This window comes from Aotus nancymaae, unplaced genomic scaffold (assembly GCF_030222135.1).
Source record: "Aotus nancymaae isolate 86718 unplaced genomic scaffold, 86718_ANA_hifiasm-v0.15.2.pri h1tg000053l, whole genome shotgun sequence".
Taxonomy (NCBI): Eukaryota; Metazoa; Chordata; class Mammalia; order Primates; family Aotidae; genus Aotus; species Aotus nancymaae.
In genome coordinates this window covers 14241504-14257227 of record NW_026988467.1, presented here as the reverse complement: position 1 = coordinate 14257227, position 15724 = coordinate 14241504, and the positions used below count along the sequence as shown (strand labels likewise).

The 15724-nt window shown below is 53.5% G+C and overlaps 1 protein-coding gene across 1 annotated transcript in view; it reads left to right on the top strand.

Annotated features, from left to right (window-relative positions):
* Positions 1 to 10571, top strand: part of RCC2 (regulator of chromosome condensation 2) — a 32334-nt gene extending 21763 nt beyond the window's left edge. Inside the window, exons 8-13 of the mRNA XM_021668301.2 lie at positions 824 to 990; positions 3086 to 3266; positions 4321 to 4426; positions 5302 to 5374; positions 7363 to 7440; positions 8196 to 10571. Of these exons, the coding sequence (XP_021523976.2) occupies positions 824 to 990; positions 3086 to 3266; positions 4321 to 4426; positions 5302 to 5374; positions 7363 to 7440; positions 8196 to 8300 (710 nt within the window). The 3' untranslated portion in view covers positions 8301 to 10571. The remainder of the gene's footprint in view (positions 1 to 823; positions 991 to 3085; positions 3267 to 4320; positions 4427 to 5301; positions 5375 to 7362; positions 7441 to 8195) is intronic.
* Positions 10572 to 15724: the final 5153 nt, after the last annotated feature.

Sequence of the window (15724 nt, the reverse complement as noted above, 5' to 3'; positions counted from 1 at the left end):
TGGTCTCCGATTCCTGACCTCAGGTGATCCTCCTGCCTCAGCCCCTCAACATGCTGGGATTAACAGATGTGGGCTGCTGCACCCTGCCAAACCGATGATTACAATGTGGGAATAGGAGCAGTTTAAAACTACAAACTACGTGGCAGCCCTGTGCTGCGGGTGGCTGCAGGGGCATGGATAGTCTGGCGTCTTCTAAGGACTGGAGCAGCCTGGCTCCTGGTGTGTAGTGTGCTGAGCTGGGTCCTTTCGAACCAGTTCCTGGGTCATTTGGAGTATAGGAATTGTAGGCTTTAGCCACGCATAACCATACGTGTAGGTTACTGGTAATTCATGAAAGCAGAGGTCTTGGGATTGTGTGTGGAGCTTTTCTGTTCATTCCTGGCCCATCTGGGGGTTTCCTGTGGTTCCTCAAGTGGAGTAGAGATCTTACTTGATAGACCAGTCCTTGATCTGCAGCTTCAACTTCTTTGCAACCCATAGTAAGAAATAAATTTTCCGTTGCAACCCAGTTTGAATGTATAATACCATACTAGAATTGTTGGAATATGGTGGCATTTTTATGCGTGTTCTTTGTCATTCTGTTCTATTCATTTTTAAAAAATAACTGGTCTCAGCTCACAAAATTGATTTCATTGACCCACTCATTGTGTTGTGCCTCAGATTGGAAAACGTTGCCTTTGTTGACCAATGTGTCCTGGTAAGGCCCAGAGAGGCCAGACTGGGGCGATGCCCGGGGCTCACTGCAGACTCGATGTGAGCACACTGACACGTCCCTTGTGCCCAAGCCCTGCTGCTGTTAATGGCTGGCCCTTGGTCTCTACAGGACACAACTCGGATGGGAAGTTCATCGCCCGGGCACAGCGGATAGAGTACGACTGTGAACTTGTCCCCCGGCGAGTGGCCATCTTCATCGAGAAGACGAAAGATGGACAGATCCTGCCTGTACCAAATGTGGTTGTACGAGACGTGGCCTGTGGCGCCAACCACACGGTGAGGCTTGCGCTTTTCTCACTTCCTGAGAGGCACGCTGGGAGACGGGGTGCATATTCTCCAGTTTCCTGACACCTGGCTTTGGCTAGGAACTGAGCCCAGGTAGACATCTGCTTGCTTCTTCAAAAGGGCTTTGCATCCTGGCCAAAGGGTCCTTGGACCCAGTGCAGGGTTCCTTGTCACTGCCTCCTGTGTTAACTTTTCCATGATTTAAATGGACACATCTTAAGCACATAGATGTTTTGCTGCCCTCACCCCCATCTTAAGGTCAGCACTTTCTGCTTTTGGCTGTTGTCTGACATAATCACAGACATCTTCCCAGGCCAACAGATGGCACCCCATACTGGGGATCCGAGTCGTTTTAAATTATTAGGCTGTTTCTTTAAAGGCCGCTTTAGATAAACTGCAGTGCAATCTTTTAATCTTAATGGCCTTCCTGTGGTTCTTCTGTCTGAGAATGCCTGGAAATCTCTTGGTTCTATTCTTCGTTGAAAGAGCCTGGGCTAGGAGTCCAGAGACCAAGTGGGTCCTCCCCACTGAGTGGTCTCAGCCCACCACCTCCTTCCCTTGGAATCTTCTCTGAAGAATACACAGTGAATTGGGCTAGCTAGGATTGGAGTAGGAGATTTCAGTCTGTGCAAGTCTGAAAACCATGATTCGTTTTGTCGAATGGAGTCGGGGAAATCAAGTTGCCTCTTGTTTAGGGCTTCATTTGTGAAGCTTTTTAGTAAGTTGTAGATTCACATGGTTTAGACACAAAACATCAAAGAACTGAATTGGCTTGTCAGAAGGTGGGAAAACAAGACTGAAGAAGACGTATCTTTTTTTTGAGACAGAGTTTTGCTGTGTTGCCCAGGCTGGAGTACAGTGGCTCTGTCTCGAATCACTGCAAGCTTCGTCTCCTGGATTGAAGCGATTCTCCTGCCTCAGCCTCCTGAGTAGCTGGGATTACAGGCGTGCACCACCATGCCCTGCTAATTTTTGTATTTTTAGTAGAGACAGGGTTTCGCCATATTGGTCAGGCTGGTCTCAAATTCCTGACCTCGTGATCCTCCTGCCTTTGCCTCCCAAAGTGCTGGGATTACAGGCGTGAGCCACCGTGCCCAGCTGAAGATGTATCTTAAACACTTGAAGTGTCTTTGAGTTCATTTTATCAGTGACGAGGTACAGGTTACCTCTATGTACCTGGGGGCAAGGGAAGTCTAAAGAAAAATCCAGGCTGGGCACAGTGGTTCATAATTGTAATCTCAGCACTTTGGGAGGCCACAGTGGGCGAATCACTTGAGACCAGCCTGGGCAACATGGTGAGAGCCCCATCTCTACCAAAAAAAAAAAAAACAAAAACTAGTGGGGCATGGTGGTGCACACCTGTAGTCCCAGCTACTTGGGAGGCTGAGGTGGGAGAATCACTTGAGCCCAGGAGGTGGAGGTTGTGGTGAGTTGAGATCATGCCATTGCATTTCAGCCTGGGTGACAGAGCACAAGACCCTGTCTCAAGGGAAAACAAAAAAACAACGAAAAATCCAGGACAGGTAGGCGTAGGCCTTTTCTCTTCTGTTCTTTCTGCAGTTGAATCTCTCTGTTTTAATAGAAATCAAGTGCTTTGCCCTACCATCTGTAGTCATAGCCCTGCTGCTTGTGATTAAGGAAAGGGTTAAGACTTGTAACCTAAAAAAACAGAACAAAAAAGAATTGGAGGAGTTCCTGGCAGAGAAAATAGCAAACGGGGCTCATTGAATGCACGCCATTCTGCTACGCCTGCTCCTGTTGCCTCCTTCCCACTGCTGGAGGTGGGAGGTGGAGGATCTTTCTGCTGGAGGCAGGCAGAGGATATTTCTTTGGTTTTTAGAGACAGGGTTTCACCGTGTTGGTCAAGCTGGTCTCTGAACTCCTGACCTCAAGTGATCTGCCAGCCTTGGCCTCCCAAAGTGTTGGGATTACAGATGTGAGCTACCGCACCCTGCTGGTAGAGGATCTTGAATGTAGCTGTCCCTTTGCCCTTAGCATTTGCACCAGGTTGTCCGGGCAGAAATGACCCCTCTTGTTGCCTGTTGCAAGCCTGTTTGTTCCAACCCTGTGTTTTCTTTCCTTGCAGCTGGTCTTGGACTCCCAGAAGCGAGTCTTCTCCTGGGGCTTCGGTGGCTATGGCCGGCTGGGCCACGCAGAGCAGAAGGATGAGATGGTTCCCCGCCTGGTGAAGCTGTTTGACTTCCCTGGGCGTGGGGCATCCCAGATCTACGCTGGTTACACCTGCTCCTTTGCCGTCAGTGAAGTGGGTTAGTGATTTCTTCCCCCTGGCTTATCATTGCTCTGGTGGGGAACTGTGTAGCCATTATCCTTTCCCAAGGCCACGAACCCCGGTTCCCTTTACTTGCCTCTCAGTGTTCTTTAATTTTTTGAGACAGGAGCTCGCTGTGTTGTCCAGGCTGGTCTTGAACTCCTGGGCTCAAGCAATCCCACCACCTTAGTGTCCTCAGTAGCTAGGACTGCATGGGTGTACCACCATGCCCATCTCCACCTTAGCGTCCTGAGTAGCTAGGGCTGCATGGGTGTACCACCATGCCCGTCTCCACCTTAGCGTCCTGAGTAGCTAGGACTGCATGGGTGTACCACCATGCCCGTCTCCACCTTAGCGTCCTGAGTAGCTAGGGCTGCATGGGTGTACCACCATGCCCGTCTCCACCTTAGCATCCTGAGCAGCTAGGGCTGCATGGGCATCCACCGTGCCTGTCTCCACCTTAGCGTCCATGGGCATCCACCGTGCCTGTCTCCACCTTAGCGTCCTCAGTAGCTAGGGCTGCACGGGCACACTACCATGCCCGTTTCTACCTTAGCATCCTGAGTAGCTAGGGCTGCACGGGCACACTACCATGCCTGACTCCAGTTTTGTTTTGTTTTTTGTTTTGTTCGTTTTTTGTTTTTCTTGGAGATAGTTTCCGCTCTGTTGGCCAGGCTGGAGTGCAATGGCGTGATCTTGGCTCACAACAACGTCTGCCTCCTGGGTTCAAGCGATTCTCCTGTCTCAGGCTCCTGAGTAGCTGGGATTACAGGCGTGCGCCACCATGCCCAGCTGATTTTTATATTTTCAGTAGAGACAGGGTTTCACCATGTTGGCCAGGCTGGTCTTGAACTCCTGACCTCAGGTGATCCACCCACTTTGGCTTCCCAAAGTGCTGGGATTACAGGCGTGAGCCACCGTGCCCAACCCAGTTATCTTTTAGACAGAACACTTGTTTGCCATCCTGTCCTCTTTTCACCCTGATAATGTTGAAGACGAGACTTGGCTCTTGATATCTGGTCACAGTGGGAACGTGTTTTGTCTTCCCTCAGGTGGTCTGTTTTTCTGGGGGGCCACCAACACCTCCCGTGAATCTACCATGTACCCGAAAGCAGTGCAGGACCTCTGCGGCTGGAGAATCCGGAGCCTGGCTTGTGGGTAGGTGGCAGCATCTCCTTTGGGTGTATGAGGTCTCTTCCTTTCTTGGGGGTGTCAGACACACCCACAGGGTGCCCCTCCCTGATGGGGCTCTGTTTCTGCTGCCTTTTGGGGTGTCCTCAGCAGGCCACCTGGCACGCTGGATCCCAGAGTCTGGGAGCATAGGTGGGGAGAGGGCCTGTTTGCAGCTAGAACAGATGGCTGTTCCCTGTCTTCGTGGGAAGAAAGTCATTTTGAAGGTTTCTGTTCAAAGAAATACACAAGCAGAGCTTGGTGTAAGCCTACGTTGCAGGTTGACAATTACACGTAGCTGGAAACGTAGTAGGACTTGAGTTGCTCTGACATTGGGAAGAAGACATTGTCCTGACAGCAGTGGTTCTTAGTGCGTTTAAGGACACCTGTTGAGTTATCTAGCAATTCTTGGTGATTCATCAGCTGGCAGGTGTGGGTGGAACAGTAAGAGGGGGCTGGGCCCTTGGCTTTAATGTGTTGAATCCTCTAGCCCTGCCTAAATTACTATGCATGAAGGCTGCTCCCTCCGGAACAGGCTTTCACTCCATCCTGATTCGCTCTCCCCTTCCCAAAGCCACCTCCCACTGAGAGAGCCCTAGGACCTGGGGCGGGGTGCACAGCAAGGTCCCCTGCCTTTGGCCTCTGGCCCTAAGGCCTTTGTCATTTCAATGAAGCGTTGAGTCACCCCCATGGGACAATCTTTAAGGTTCAGGAGAAGCCTCTTGGCCCCGTTGTTGTGTTTGCTGCGTGGCATGAGTACGCCACGGGACAAGTGGCAGCTCACACCCATGCCCTTGAGCCGTAGCTGGGTGGGTCCAGGGCTGGGGCTGCTGGCCCCAGGGTGACAGCCCACCTGTTTGCAGGAAGAGCAGCATCATTGTGGCCGCCGACGAGAGCACCATCAGCTGGGGCCCGTCGCCAACCTTCGGGGAACTGGTAAGCCATCGCCTTCGAGGGTCGAGGGAACTGGAGCCAGTCAGGGCGGCTCTTGGCCCTCCAGGTTCTCTCCGCCTGTCTCCTAAAACACGCGAGAGAAAAACGTACGGGATTCTCCCCCTTACTGTGTTAAAGTCTGCAACATGATTGAGTCCCAGAGTTTTCAGGGGCAGTGCTGTGCTAGTCAGATCATTATGAGTCATCGCTGCACATTTGTAAACTCTGAAAATTGGGACTTTTCAGATCTAGTTTCCCCTTGCATTTTGTAAACAACCGTTGAGATACGGTAGGAAAGGGGCCTGTTTGTTCCCTCTCCCCTGGGGGGCTTAAGTTAGTGGGAAGCTCACAGTTGTGGGTGATTTTGTGTTTCTGTTGTTAATATCACTTAGTTGAGTGATGAGGTTAGAACCCATGGCCCTCAATTTCACTCACATGGCCTTCCCCAAACAAACAGCTTTCATTCTTAGGTCCTGGTACTAGGTGGGTTTTTTGTGGGGAGGGAGATGGATTTTGCTCTGTCACCCAGGCTGGAATACAGTGGCATGATTTTGGCTCACTGCAACCTCTGCCTCCCGGGTTCAAACAATTCTCAGTTCTCCTGCCTCAGCCTCCTGAGTAGCTGGGTTTACAGGCACCCACCACCACGCCCAGCTAATTTTTCTATTTTTAGTAGAGACGGGGTTTTGTCATGTTGGCCAGGCTGGTCTCAAACACCTGACCTCAGGTGATCAACCTGCCTCCACCTCCCAAAGTGCTGGGATTACAGGTGTAGCCACCACGCCTGGCCAAGGTGAGTCTTTGAGTTTTTGTTAGGAAGACTAGCTTGGCTGTGGAGTACGTCCTGACGGTTTGCCTGCGCTAGTCACTGTTTGAGTCTCTACTTAATTCTTGGGGGGTCGTAGTTTTAGTCCCTTATTTCTTGTTAGAAACACAGTCTGTCTCCCTCTCCTGTCCTCTCATGGTTGCAAGCTGACCTGGTTGATGGAGAGGAGGGGGAAGGAAGGGCGTTCCTCATCCCTGGAGCTGTGACTGGGATGGATGGTGAACGCACCTTTTTCTCAGAGCTCTGCACACCCTTGCAGTCTGGCTCAGACGTGCTGGTGGCCCGATTTAAAACATTGACAGGAAAGAGACAGGACCTGGCCCAGTTTCTACAGATTGTTCTTAGTGAAGGACGGATATTTTCTGGGGCCTATCAGAAATAGACTTTGACCTTCTAAACAGAAGTTTTGAAACTAGAGGGGGGAGCAAGGTTGACTTTTTGGGGAGCTTCTCAAGGGTGAGAACATGGCCTGGCACCTGGGAGGGGAAGGCACGAGGTGGGGACTGGCGGGAGGCAAAGCCAGGGACACATGGGCAGGCCTGGGCTGGGGAGGGAGGGTCTGCCTCTCCCGCCCTGAGGGACCCTCTGTTTCAGCTGAGCCGGGGCCCTCAGCCTTTCAGCCACCCAGCTCCACACCTTTGCACACGACTCCCCCTTAGCTGCGCCAGTTCATCCTGTTCCTTCTGTCTCTGGGAGTGAAACTGGTTCCTTGGTGCCATTGCTAATAAATCATCTCCCTTTCAGGCTTAAGCCCTTCCATGTTGTTTTGGATGGTGATTATTCTGCCCTCTGGACAGTGGAGGCATCAAGGGCCTGTGGTCAGCCCATGTTCTTGGTGACTTTGGTCCCGAAGGGCCGCAGTTGCCATTCTTCCTGTCACCAATGCCATACTCCTCAGCAGGGACCTGTGTGAACAGAAGTCTCACAGGCTAGAGCTGAGCACCTTTGTCTTCCTCAGGTTAAGCACTAGTCGCCTGCTGGAGGCAACTTTCATTGATAAACTTGGATGATTCCACTTGGCCCTTGTGTCCAAGGGTGGCCGGGCTTGGTCACGGGCATCATCACTGGCTCCTGGTTAGTGGGGGCCAGCAAACATTGCCGTGATCCCCACCGCGGCCTGAGCCACGTTGGTCCCCGATTGCGAACATCTTGTTTGCTTCGCCAGGGCTACGGGGACCACAAACCCAAGTCTTCCACTGCAGCCCAGGAGGTGAAGACTCTGGACGGCATTTTCTCAGAGCAGGTGAGTGGGGGCGGCCGTGCCGGCAAGGGGATGTGTCCGCACCCAGCGGTGCCTCACTCCACGCTTCTGGCCAGCGCAGTCTGTCGTCTTGTTTCACATCTCCTTAGCTGACTTTCCTGGCACCTTAGGCTAGGATTTGCTGAGGGTAACAGTCATCAGCAGGAGTGAGTGCAGAGGGTCACTGGCCAGGCTGGGTGGCTGGCCTCACCCTTGATGACAGGTGCCACCCACTGGCCACAGCAGCTCCACTCTCAGGCGGGCACATGACTTGCATCTCCATCCTGCCCGAGACTCGGATCCGCTGGGTTGGAAGCAGGTCCGCAGGTCCTCTGAGTGGAGGTTGCGTGGCTGCAGGAGCCAGATGCAGGGGGAGGCCCCTGTGACTCAGCCAGGCTGCCGGCCCTGTCTGCCGAGACACAGAGAGGGGTCGTGTCCCTCACCCCGGCGGGACTCTGAGCCAGAGAGGATGGAAGTGGAGCTGGAGCCAGGTCCCACCTATCCCTGTTGACGAGAGGTGGCCCAGTGGGCTTCCTTCCAGCTGGGTCTCCCAGGGCAGCCTTCAAGGCTCTGATTGGTGGAGCATTGGTGATGATCATGTGGGAACTAGCTCTTTGAAGCAGAGGGGGTTTTTGCAGTTTTCAAGGTCCGTTTTTCCCCATGCTGACCCACTGTGGCAGCCCAGTTTCCAGGATCTCCTCAACACATTAATTAGCCCAGGGACCGCATGCACACCCAACATGGATTTGTCCCCCCAGGTCGCCATGGGCTACTCACACTCCCTGGTGATAGCAAGAGATGAAAGTGAGGCCGAGAAAGAGAAGATCAGGAAACTGCCAGAATACAATCCCCGAACCCTCTGATGCTCCCGGAGACTCCTCCAACTCCACACCTCTCGCGGCAGCTGTCATTTCCATGTGCACTGGGACGTGAAGTCAGATGAGGAATTTAAAAAAGCAAAAGTTGACCGAAGGTGCATTTTTGTTTAGACTCCCTGAGGGTCCGTTTTACAAGTGATCCAACGTTAACTACCTTTTTTTCTGTATGCTTTCCAAAGTACGTTTTTTTCCCCTTAATGTCGCAGTAAAGTACTTGCTCATAGTTGACTTACCATTCCTACAACAGAGGCAGAAACTTTGAGCAATCTAGTTTTTTTTAAGTTTTTTCTTTGTTCCTCTCCTGAATACACTCCCCAAAACACCCCTTTCCAGTTACAATTAGCATCGTGATCCAAGCAGATGCTACATGGAAGACGAATCGCCATTTACTCAGAAAAAATGTCCCTTACAGGAACCGGCAGCAGCTAGGCAAAGTCAGTCCCTGCCGGCCACCGCGTCCGGGTCACTCCTTGCCTGCTTTTCCTTACAGATTAGCCTAGGCCGGTGTGGGTTCAGTTTCTCCCTTTGGCTGCCTGTACGCCCACAGCCTTCTGGCTGCGACATTATAGAATCTGCCATGTCCCCCCTGGTGGGGGATTGGAGGTCTGTGTTTAGCCATTTATATCTACTTTAGCTGTTAAAGACATCCAAATGAAAATCAGGTGATGGGGACTTGGGGGTGGGGCAGAGGTGGGAACATTTTATCAGTTGAGTCGACTCCATGGCTCCCAGTGGAGTCAGGGCTGAGCCTTGTCACGCGCACTCGCCAATTAGAGATTGATCAGCCAGCAGTCAAGTGCATTCTCCCTTCCTTGCAAGAAGGATCAGCCCTTTCCGTACCAGCCTGGATCACCCTTGTGCTTCGGTCTCCTTTTCTCCCCGCCTGGATCCTGCCTCGCACGGCCGCCCTGTTGCTGAGACTCGGGTACTGTGCTGCCGACCCAGCGCCCTTTAGTCACGTTTGCTTGGCTCTGGTACCAAATAGTTGGGATTACCGAAGAGTCCCCTTCCTCACGTGTCAGCACAGATGCTGTGACTGCCACCCTCGTCCCCATCAAGTGCCCGTGCCCGAGCTCGCCGCCATGTACGCTGCGCTGAGTGAGTTACGAGGTGCCTTTCCCGGAACCCTCCTCTCGCCTGGACCCAAGAGAGGCGACAGCTCTGGCTGGGGCTCTTGGTTTCCAGAGGGTCTGGACTGGTTTGGGTGCTTTAAAATAGATGTCTAGTTCAGTGGTGCTTGTGGGGGAGATGGGAGTAGATCTTCAGTGTGAGACTTGGGTGGATGGGAAAGTTAAAGATGGGTCTCAAGTTTTTTTGCTTTTGCTATTGTTACCACTTGTCACTGTCTCCATGTTAAAATGCCAAAAATGATCTAGTTGCTTTTTTCCTGTTTTCCACCCCAGTCGCTCCTTACCGTGACTCCTGCCCTCGGAGGGCACATAGCAGTGTCTGTCCCGCCAGCCCCTAAGGCCCTGTGGGAGGAGGCTGGCCCGCATCTCTCTGAGACTTAGCCTGACGCCACGCGTATCTCTTGTTCTGTGTTCAATAGTAGTCCAGGGGAGAAGCTTCTGCCACTTCAGAGCTTTGCTAAAGTAACCCAGTTTGTCCAAATCACCCCAAAACCACCATCTCTGACTTCAGCTTCCACGCGACAGCCTGATCCGTTTCCCTGGACAGGTCTCTTTCCTGGAACGCAGCCCAGGCACCTGTGCTTCTGGCACCCTTGAGGTCTCTCGTTTGAGTCGTGGGCACTGAGAGGGTTGAGGAAGCAGCACCCGAGGTCCCAGCCTTGGTAGGAGCTGCCCTGGATGGAGCGGGGCTTAGCCTTTCCAGTGGCCTCATGGCAGCCCAGCAGCCAGCCTCTTCTAGAGCCCTAGCCGGGGACTGGAGCAGGAGAGGGATCTTCGAAGTGAGGACTGCCTTGTCCACACCTCCTTTCAGCTTAGATTGAAACATGAACTTCCTCATGGGTTAAATCCTTTAAAACAAGGAGTTGAGGGGAAGGGCATCATGCACTCCTAGAGAAAGGTACACAGTTGCCCAGCTGGGATCGGACTTGGCGCTGACCCCGAGGGCATCTGACTGGTCTTCCAGCTCAGGAACAAGAATTCGAAAGAGGCTTAGTGTGAAGGGGAACCAAGAGGAGGCTGTGATTTGGTCGAAGGTGCCTGGTTTAGTGCTGTAATTGTCTTATTTTTTTTTATATATATATTTCTTGGAGTAAACATTTTAAATAAACGACATCATTGTCTATTGCCTTGGCTTCTGCGTTTTTTCAGTTGGAATGAAACTCTGTTTTTCTGAACTCCTTACACATGTACCTCCCGAGCCGTGGTGCCTACAGGAGGGTGGTACCACCACCCGTGGTGTCAGGAGACGGGTGGCTCAAATCCACCCCGTGAAATGCTGGGGGAGGCGGGGACAGTGTCAGTGCCTCAGTTGTCCAATTCAGAAGTGGAGTTTTTCATATTCACACTGGAACTGAGAGGAAGTAAGTCACAGAAGGCATCTGGAACAGTGACTGCATGTACTGTGCACACAGTGACATACGTGCGCACCCGCTCCCCAGACCAGCAGCGGGCCCTGTGCTCAGGCCCCAGCCAGGGATTCAGGCCAGGGCTGCTCCTTGCAGGCAGTGTGGCCAACTGCCCACCAGAGGGCACCAGGAGGCTGGGCCTATGTTCAGAGGCCACGGACGCCCTCCCTTCTCTGGGAGGGGCTGGCAGGCATTCCCTTCTAGGCTGCTGCTGAGTCTACACCAGGCAGAGTCCTAGACAGGACCCTCACACAGGATGTCAGCTCCCTGCAGCCACAGAGATACCGGGGATCGCTGGAGCCTTGATTGCTGGCCACCTTGTGTTGACTGGCTGAATAGTGGCCAGACCAGCCCTCTCGGCAGGCATTGGCCCCGTTCGGGAGAGGAGACCGGCTCCCACAGTCTGTCAGTTGCAGTAGCAGCATGTGCACTGTTGCAGGACCATCCACATGTAAAACAGGTGTTTCCCATCTCCGTGCCTGGCAGCTTGGAGCTTCCCATCAGATGATCCCACCCTGGAGGAGTCTCCCATGGTCAGGGAAAGCAGCCACTGCTGCGGGCAGCATCCTGGCTGACACACACTGGCTGTCATGGCTTGAGCATGCTGCAAATTGGGTGCTGTGTGTCTTGCCCTGACTCCTGCAGTCCACTCCAACAGTCTGGTTTTTGTTTTTGAGACGGAGTTTTTGCTTTTGGAAGGCCAGAGTGCAGTGGTATGATATCGGATTGCTGTAGCCTCCGCCTTCGGGTTTCAAGGGATTCTCCTGCCTCAGTCTCCTGAGTAACTGGGATTATAGGTACCCACCACCACACCTGGCTACTTTTTTTTTGAGATGGAGTCTTGCTGCTCAGCTGCCCAGGCTGAAGTGCGGTGGTGTGATCTCGGCTCACTGCAACCACTGTCTCCCGGGTTCAAGCAGTTCTCCCATCTCAGCCTCCCGAGTAGCTGGGATTATAAGCAACCACTATCATACCCAGCTAAGTTTTGTATTTTAGTAGAGACAGGGTTTCACCATTATTTTGGCCAGGCTGGTATTCAGCCACCCACCTCAGGCTCCCAAAGTGCTGAGATTACAGGCATGAGTCACCACACCCGGCCACATGGACAGTCTTGAAGGGGAGGCTATTTATCCCTGTTTCATAGAGGGAAGTGTGGGGTACAGAGAGAAAATGGCACTGAGGACACAGAGGGGTGGGGCGCAGTGGGAAGACCCCTACCTGGAACCACGAAGGTCGCAGTAACAAAGATGGCCTCCCCTGCTCCCCCAGCCTGCCCCAGCTGAGGACAGTGAGCCCATGTGACCTGTGGCCACCCTGGAGGGGCTTCCTTGAGAACTTTGTGAACATCCAGAAGACGACTCTCACCTGCCCTTTCAGGGGCAGCATGGGCGGCCAATACAGTGCTAGGGGATGGGAGAAGCCTCCTGCAGTCAAAAGGCAGAGAAGGCAGACTTCCCACAGGTGGCTTTGGGTTATTTTTATTTATTTATTTTTTTGAGATGGAGTCTCGCCCTTGTCCCCCAGGCTGGAGTATAGTGTTGCAATCTTGGCTCACTGCAACCTCACATTCCCAGGTTCAAGCGATTCTCCTGCCTCACCCTCCCCAGTACCTGGGATCACAGGTATGTGCCACCACTCGCAGCTATTTTTTTTTTTTTTTGGTATTTATAGTAGAGACGGGGTTTTGCCATGTTGGCCAGGCTAGTCTTGAACTCCTGACCTCAGGTGATCCGCCTGCCTCTGCCTCCCGAAGTGCTGGGATTACAGGCATGAGCCACCACATCTGGCCTTTGGCTTTGGGGTTTTCTCACCTGCAAAGTTGCTGCGTCCTGCTGCTCTCCTGCCCCGTCAAGCCAGTAGCCTTGCTGGCCAGTGCCCTCCACTCTCAGCGGCTCCTTGGGCTCCCAGGGAAGAGTGGAAAGGGCAGGAAGGATGGCGGATGGGGAAGGGGACTTGCCTATTCCTGCCTAGTCCTGCTCAGCCCTCAACACCTGCCCCAGCCCCACATTGGAAGGGCAGGGACCTGAGGGAGGGTCATGCGGGATGGCCACACTGGAGGGTCTCAGGATCTGGCTTAGCTGGTGTCACCACCAGCCAGTAGCAGTGGAGTCTACTCTCCGTCTGGAGGACTCAGCAAGCAAGGATTCGGGGAGGGAGAACGGGGAGACAGGAACAGCCCCTTAAGTGCTTTGGAAGGGAAATGGGGGTCACCCCCTGCTGAGGGCATTCTGGGCACTGAAGTAGCCAGGAGGGGAGAAGACTTGGTGCCTTTAAATAACTAAAAGGGCTGGGTGTGGTGGCTCACGCCTATAACCCCAGCACTTTGGGAGGCCAAGGCAGGTGGATCACCTGAGGTTGGGAGTTAAGAGACCAGCCTGACCAACGTGGTCTCTACTAAAAATACAAAATTAGCCAGGCATGGTGACACATGCCTGTAATCCCAGCTACTCAGGAGGCTGAGGCAGGAGAATCTCTTGAACTCAGGTGGCGGAGGTTGCAGTGAGCTGAGATGGAGCCATTGCACTACAGCCTGGTCAACAAGAGCAAAACTCAGTCTTAGAAAAAAAGAAAGCTAAAAGATGGCCTGTTACAGGTTGGGAAGCATATGTAAGGGTTGGAATCTCCAAAACCCCCAACTGCCCTCACACTGGGTCCCCAGCACACCCCAACTCCCACCCCCCACCCCACCAGTATTTCCTGGGGTTTTTTTTTTTTTTTTGAGATGAGGTCCTGTTCTGTTGCCCAGGCTGGAGTGCAGTGGCACATTTCGGAGCCTCTGCCTCCTGGGTTCAAGCGATTCTCCCAACTCAGCCTCCCAAGTAGCTGGGATTACAGGTGCACACCACAACGCCTGACCAATTTTTGTATTTTTAGTAGAGATTTTAGGTTTCCCCATGTTGGCCAGGCTGGCCTTGAACTCCTGGCCTCAAGTGATCCACCTACCTCAGCTCTCAAAGTGCTGGGATTACAGGCGTGAGCCACTGCACCCGGCCCTGCGTCTGCTATGCAGGCAATGGAGGGTTTTGTTCACTGCTACAGAGATATGGTCTCCCAGCCTTCAAGAATGAGAGTGGCTAAGGAATAAGGTGCCACATCTTTCTAGGGCTTTATGTAAATTACTCCAGTCCTCAGAACAACCTTGAGACAGGCACAAGTCTTGCCCAGTTGGTGAGGAAACTGAGGCACAGGGCCCACTTAGCTCGTTTTCTCACCTTTGACAGGTACAGGGAGCATTTCCTCTCCTTCCCTACAGCAGTAGTGAAGCATGGCGCCAGGTGACCTTTGCAGGGGACACAGTGGGGAGCGACGGGGACTGGGGCCTTCTGGAGCACATCTGTGTCTAGGGTGTGGCCAGTGAGTCTTCAGCCTCAAGCCCAGGGTGGTAAGACTTGGCAGCAGGAGCTGGAAATCCAGACTGAGTAAACCGTCGGTACCTAACTTAGAGAAGTTTGCAGCATTGTGCAAACCCAGCAAACCCAGCTCTGCTGCAGGTGTCTAACAGCCAGGGCTGGAAGGACGCCTCTGCAGGTGCATCAGGGCGGTGCTGCTGAGTGCCTGGGAGGTAACAGGAGGAAAGGGTGTCAAGCTGCCAGGATCTCCTGTGGGGCCCTTAGGCAGGTGGGGTGGGAAGGGCCCAGGGCTGACCTGAAAAGCCCTGGGTGAGGGTCTAGTTAGGGTCAGAGGAGGGACGAATTCATCCACCCTAAGGCAGTCCTTGGCAGAGGTGGGCGAGTTCCCTGGGAAAAGCCTGTGTGGGTGGGAGAGTGGATATTTTGTCCCCCTCTGTCCCTCTTCTGGCCCTAGGGCTGCCCTCTTCCCTTTTTCCCTAGAGATGGAGCCCCAGCCCTTGGGATCCAGAGTCCCCTACTCCCTTTAGCTTTTCCAGACTATCTGAAAATATGGGGAGGGATGAGCTCATCATCCCTCCCCATATTTAAGATTCATTTGAAGGTTTGGTCTGTGTCAGAGTCCCAGGCTGGTATAGGGAACAGAGCTCTAGTCCACAAACCCTGCACCACCACAGGCAGGTTAACGAGGTGGTGCGTCAGATGTTCTGGGGTAGCTGGCACACCAGGACGCAGCTCCTGGATGAAGACCCGCATCTGATCCAGAGTCCGGCCCCACTGCCTCAACCCTGGCTTCTGCCTCTCGGCTGCCTTGCTTCCATAGGGTGACCCTCCTCTACCGCCCCAGCAGCTGGCAGAGGCTGGCCAGGTCCTGCCTGCTGCCCACAGCTCCTGGCGCTGGGACCGAGGCTAGTTCAAGGCCCAGCTCTGCCTTCAGCTCCCTGTGGGACAGGGACACAGGGCTCCCTTCTCAGGGCCTACCCTGAAAATTCGAATGTCCTAGAGAAGTCATCGCCCGGGAGCAGCAGGGCAGGGGCCACAGCGCTTGTTAAAGCTTAACAGCATCTCTGTGCCATTAACACAGGGCTGGTCAGATGGGAATATGCGGCTTTGGGCCCTGGAGGGGGCACTTCAGGCTGTCAGTCGAGGTCCGCCCCTGCTGTGCCTTCTCTCAGAGGCCACACCTATAGACCCAAGACGACCAGCCCCTCCACGTGCTGAGGCCAGCTGCCCGTCACCCTGGGCCTACCCCCTCCAGCTCCTACCCGGCCCAAGGGGAGGCCCTTGGCCTTCCTCCAGCCTGGGCCTGGCCTCTAGACTCCGCTCGTCACAGTTGCTTAAACCAGAGCAGCATTTGAATAATCTAAGTCCATTTGAATAATGCAAGTCCAACCACTTCCTACCATAGACATGATTCAGAGATGAGGGGAAGGACAGCAGCTCATCATGTAGCCACGTCTCTGCCCCTCATGAGCGGGCCAGCATGGCCATAGGACCCCCTCCCCAAGCAAGGTCACCGCCAAGAT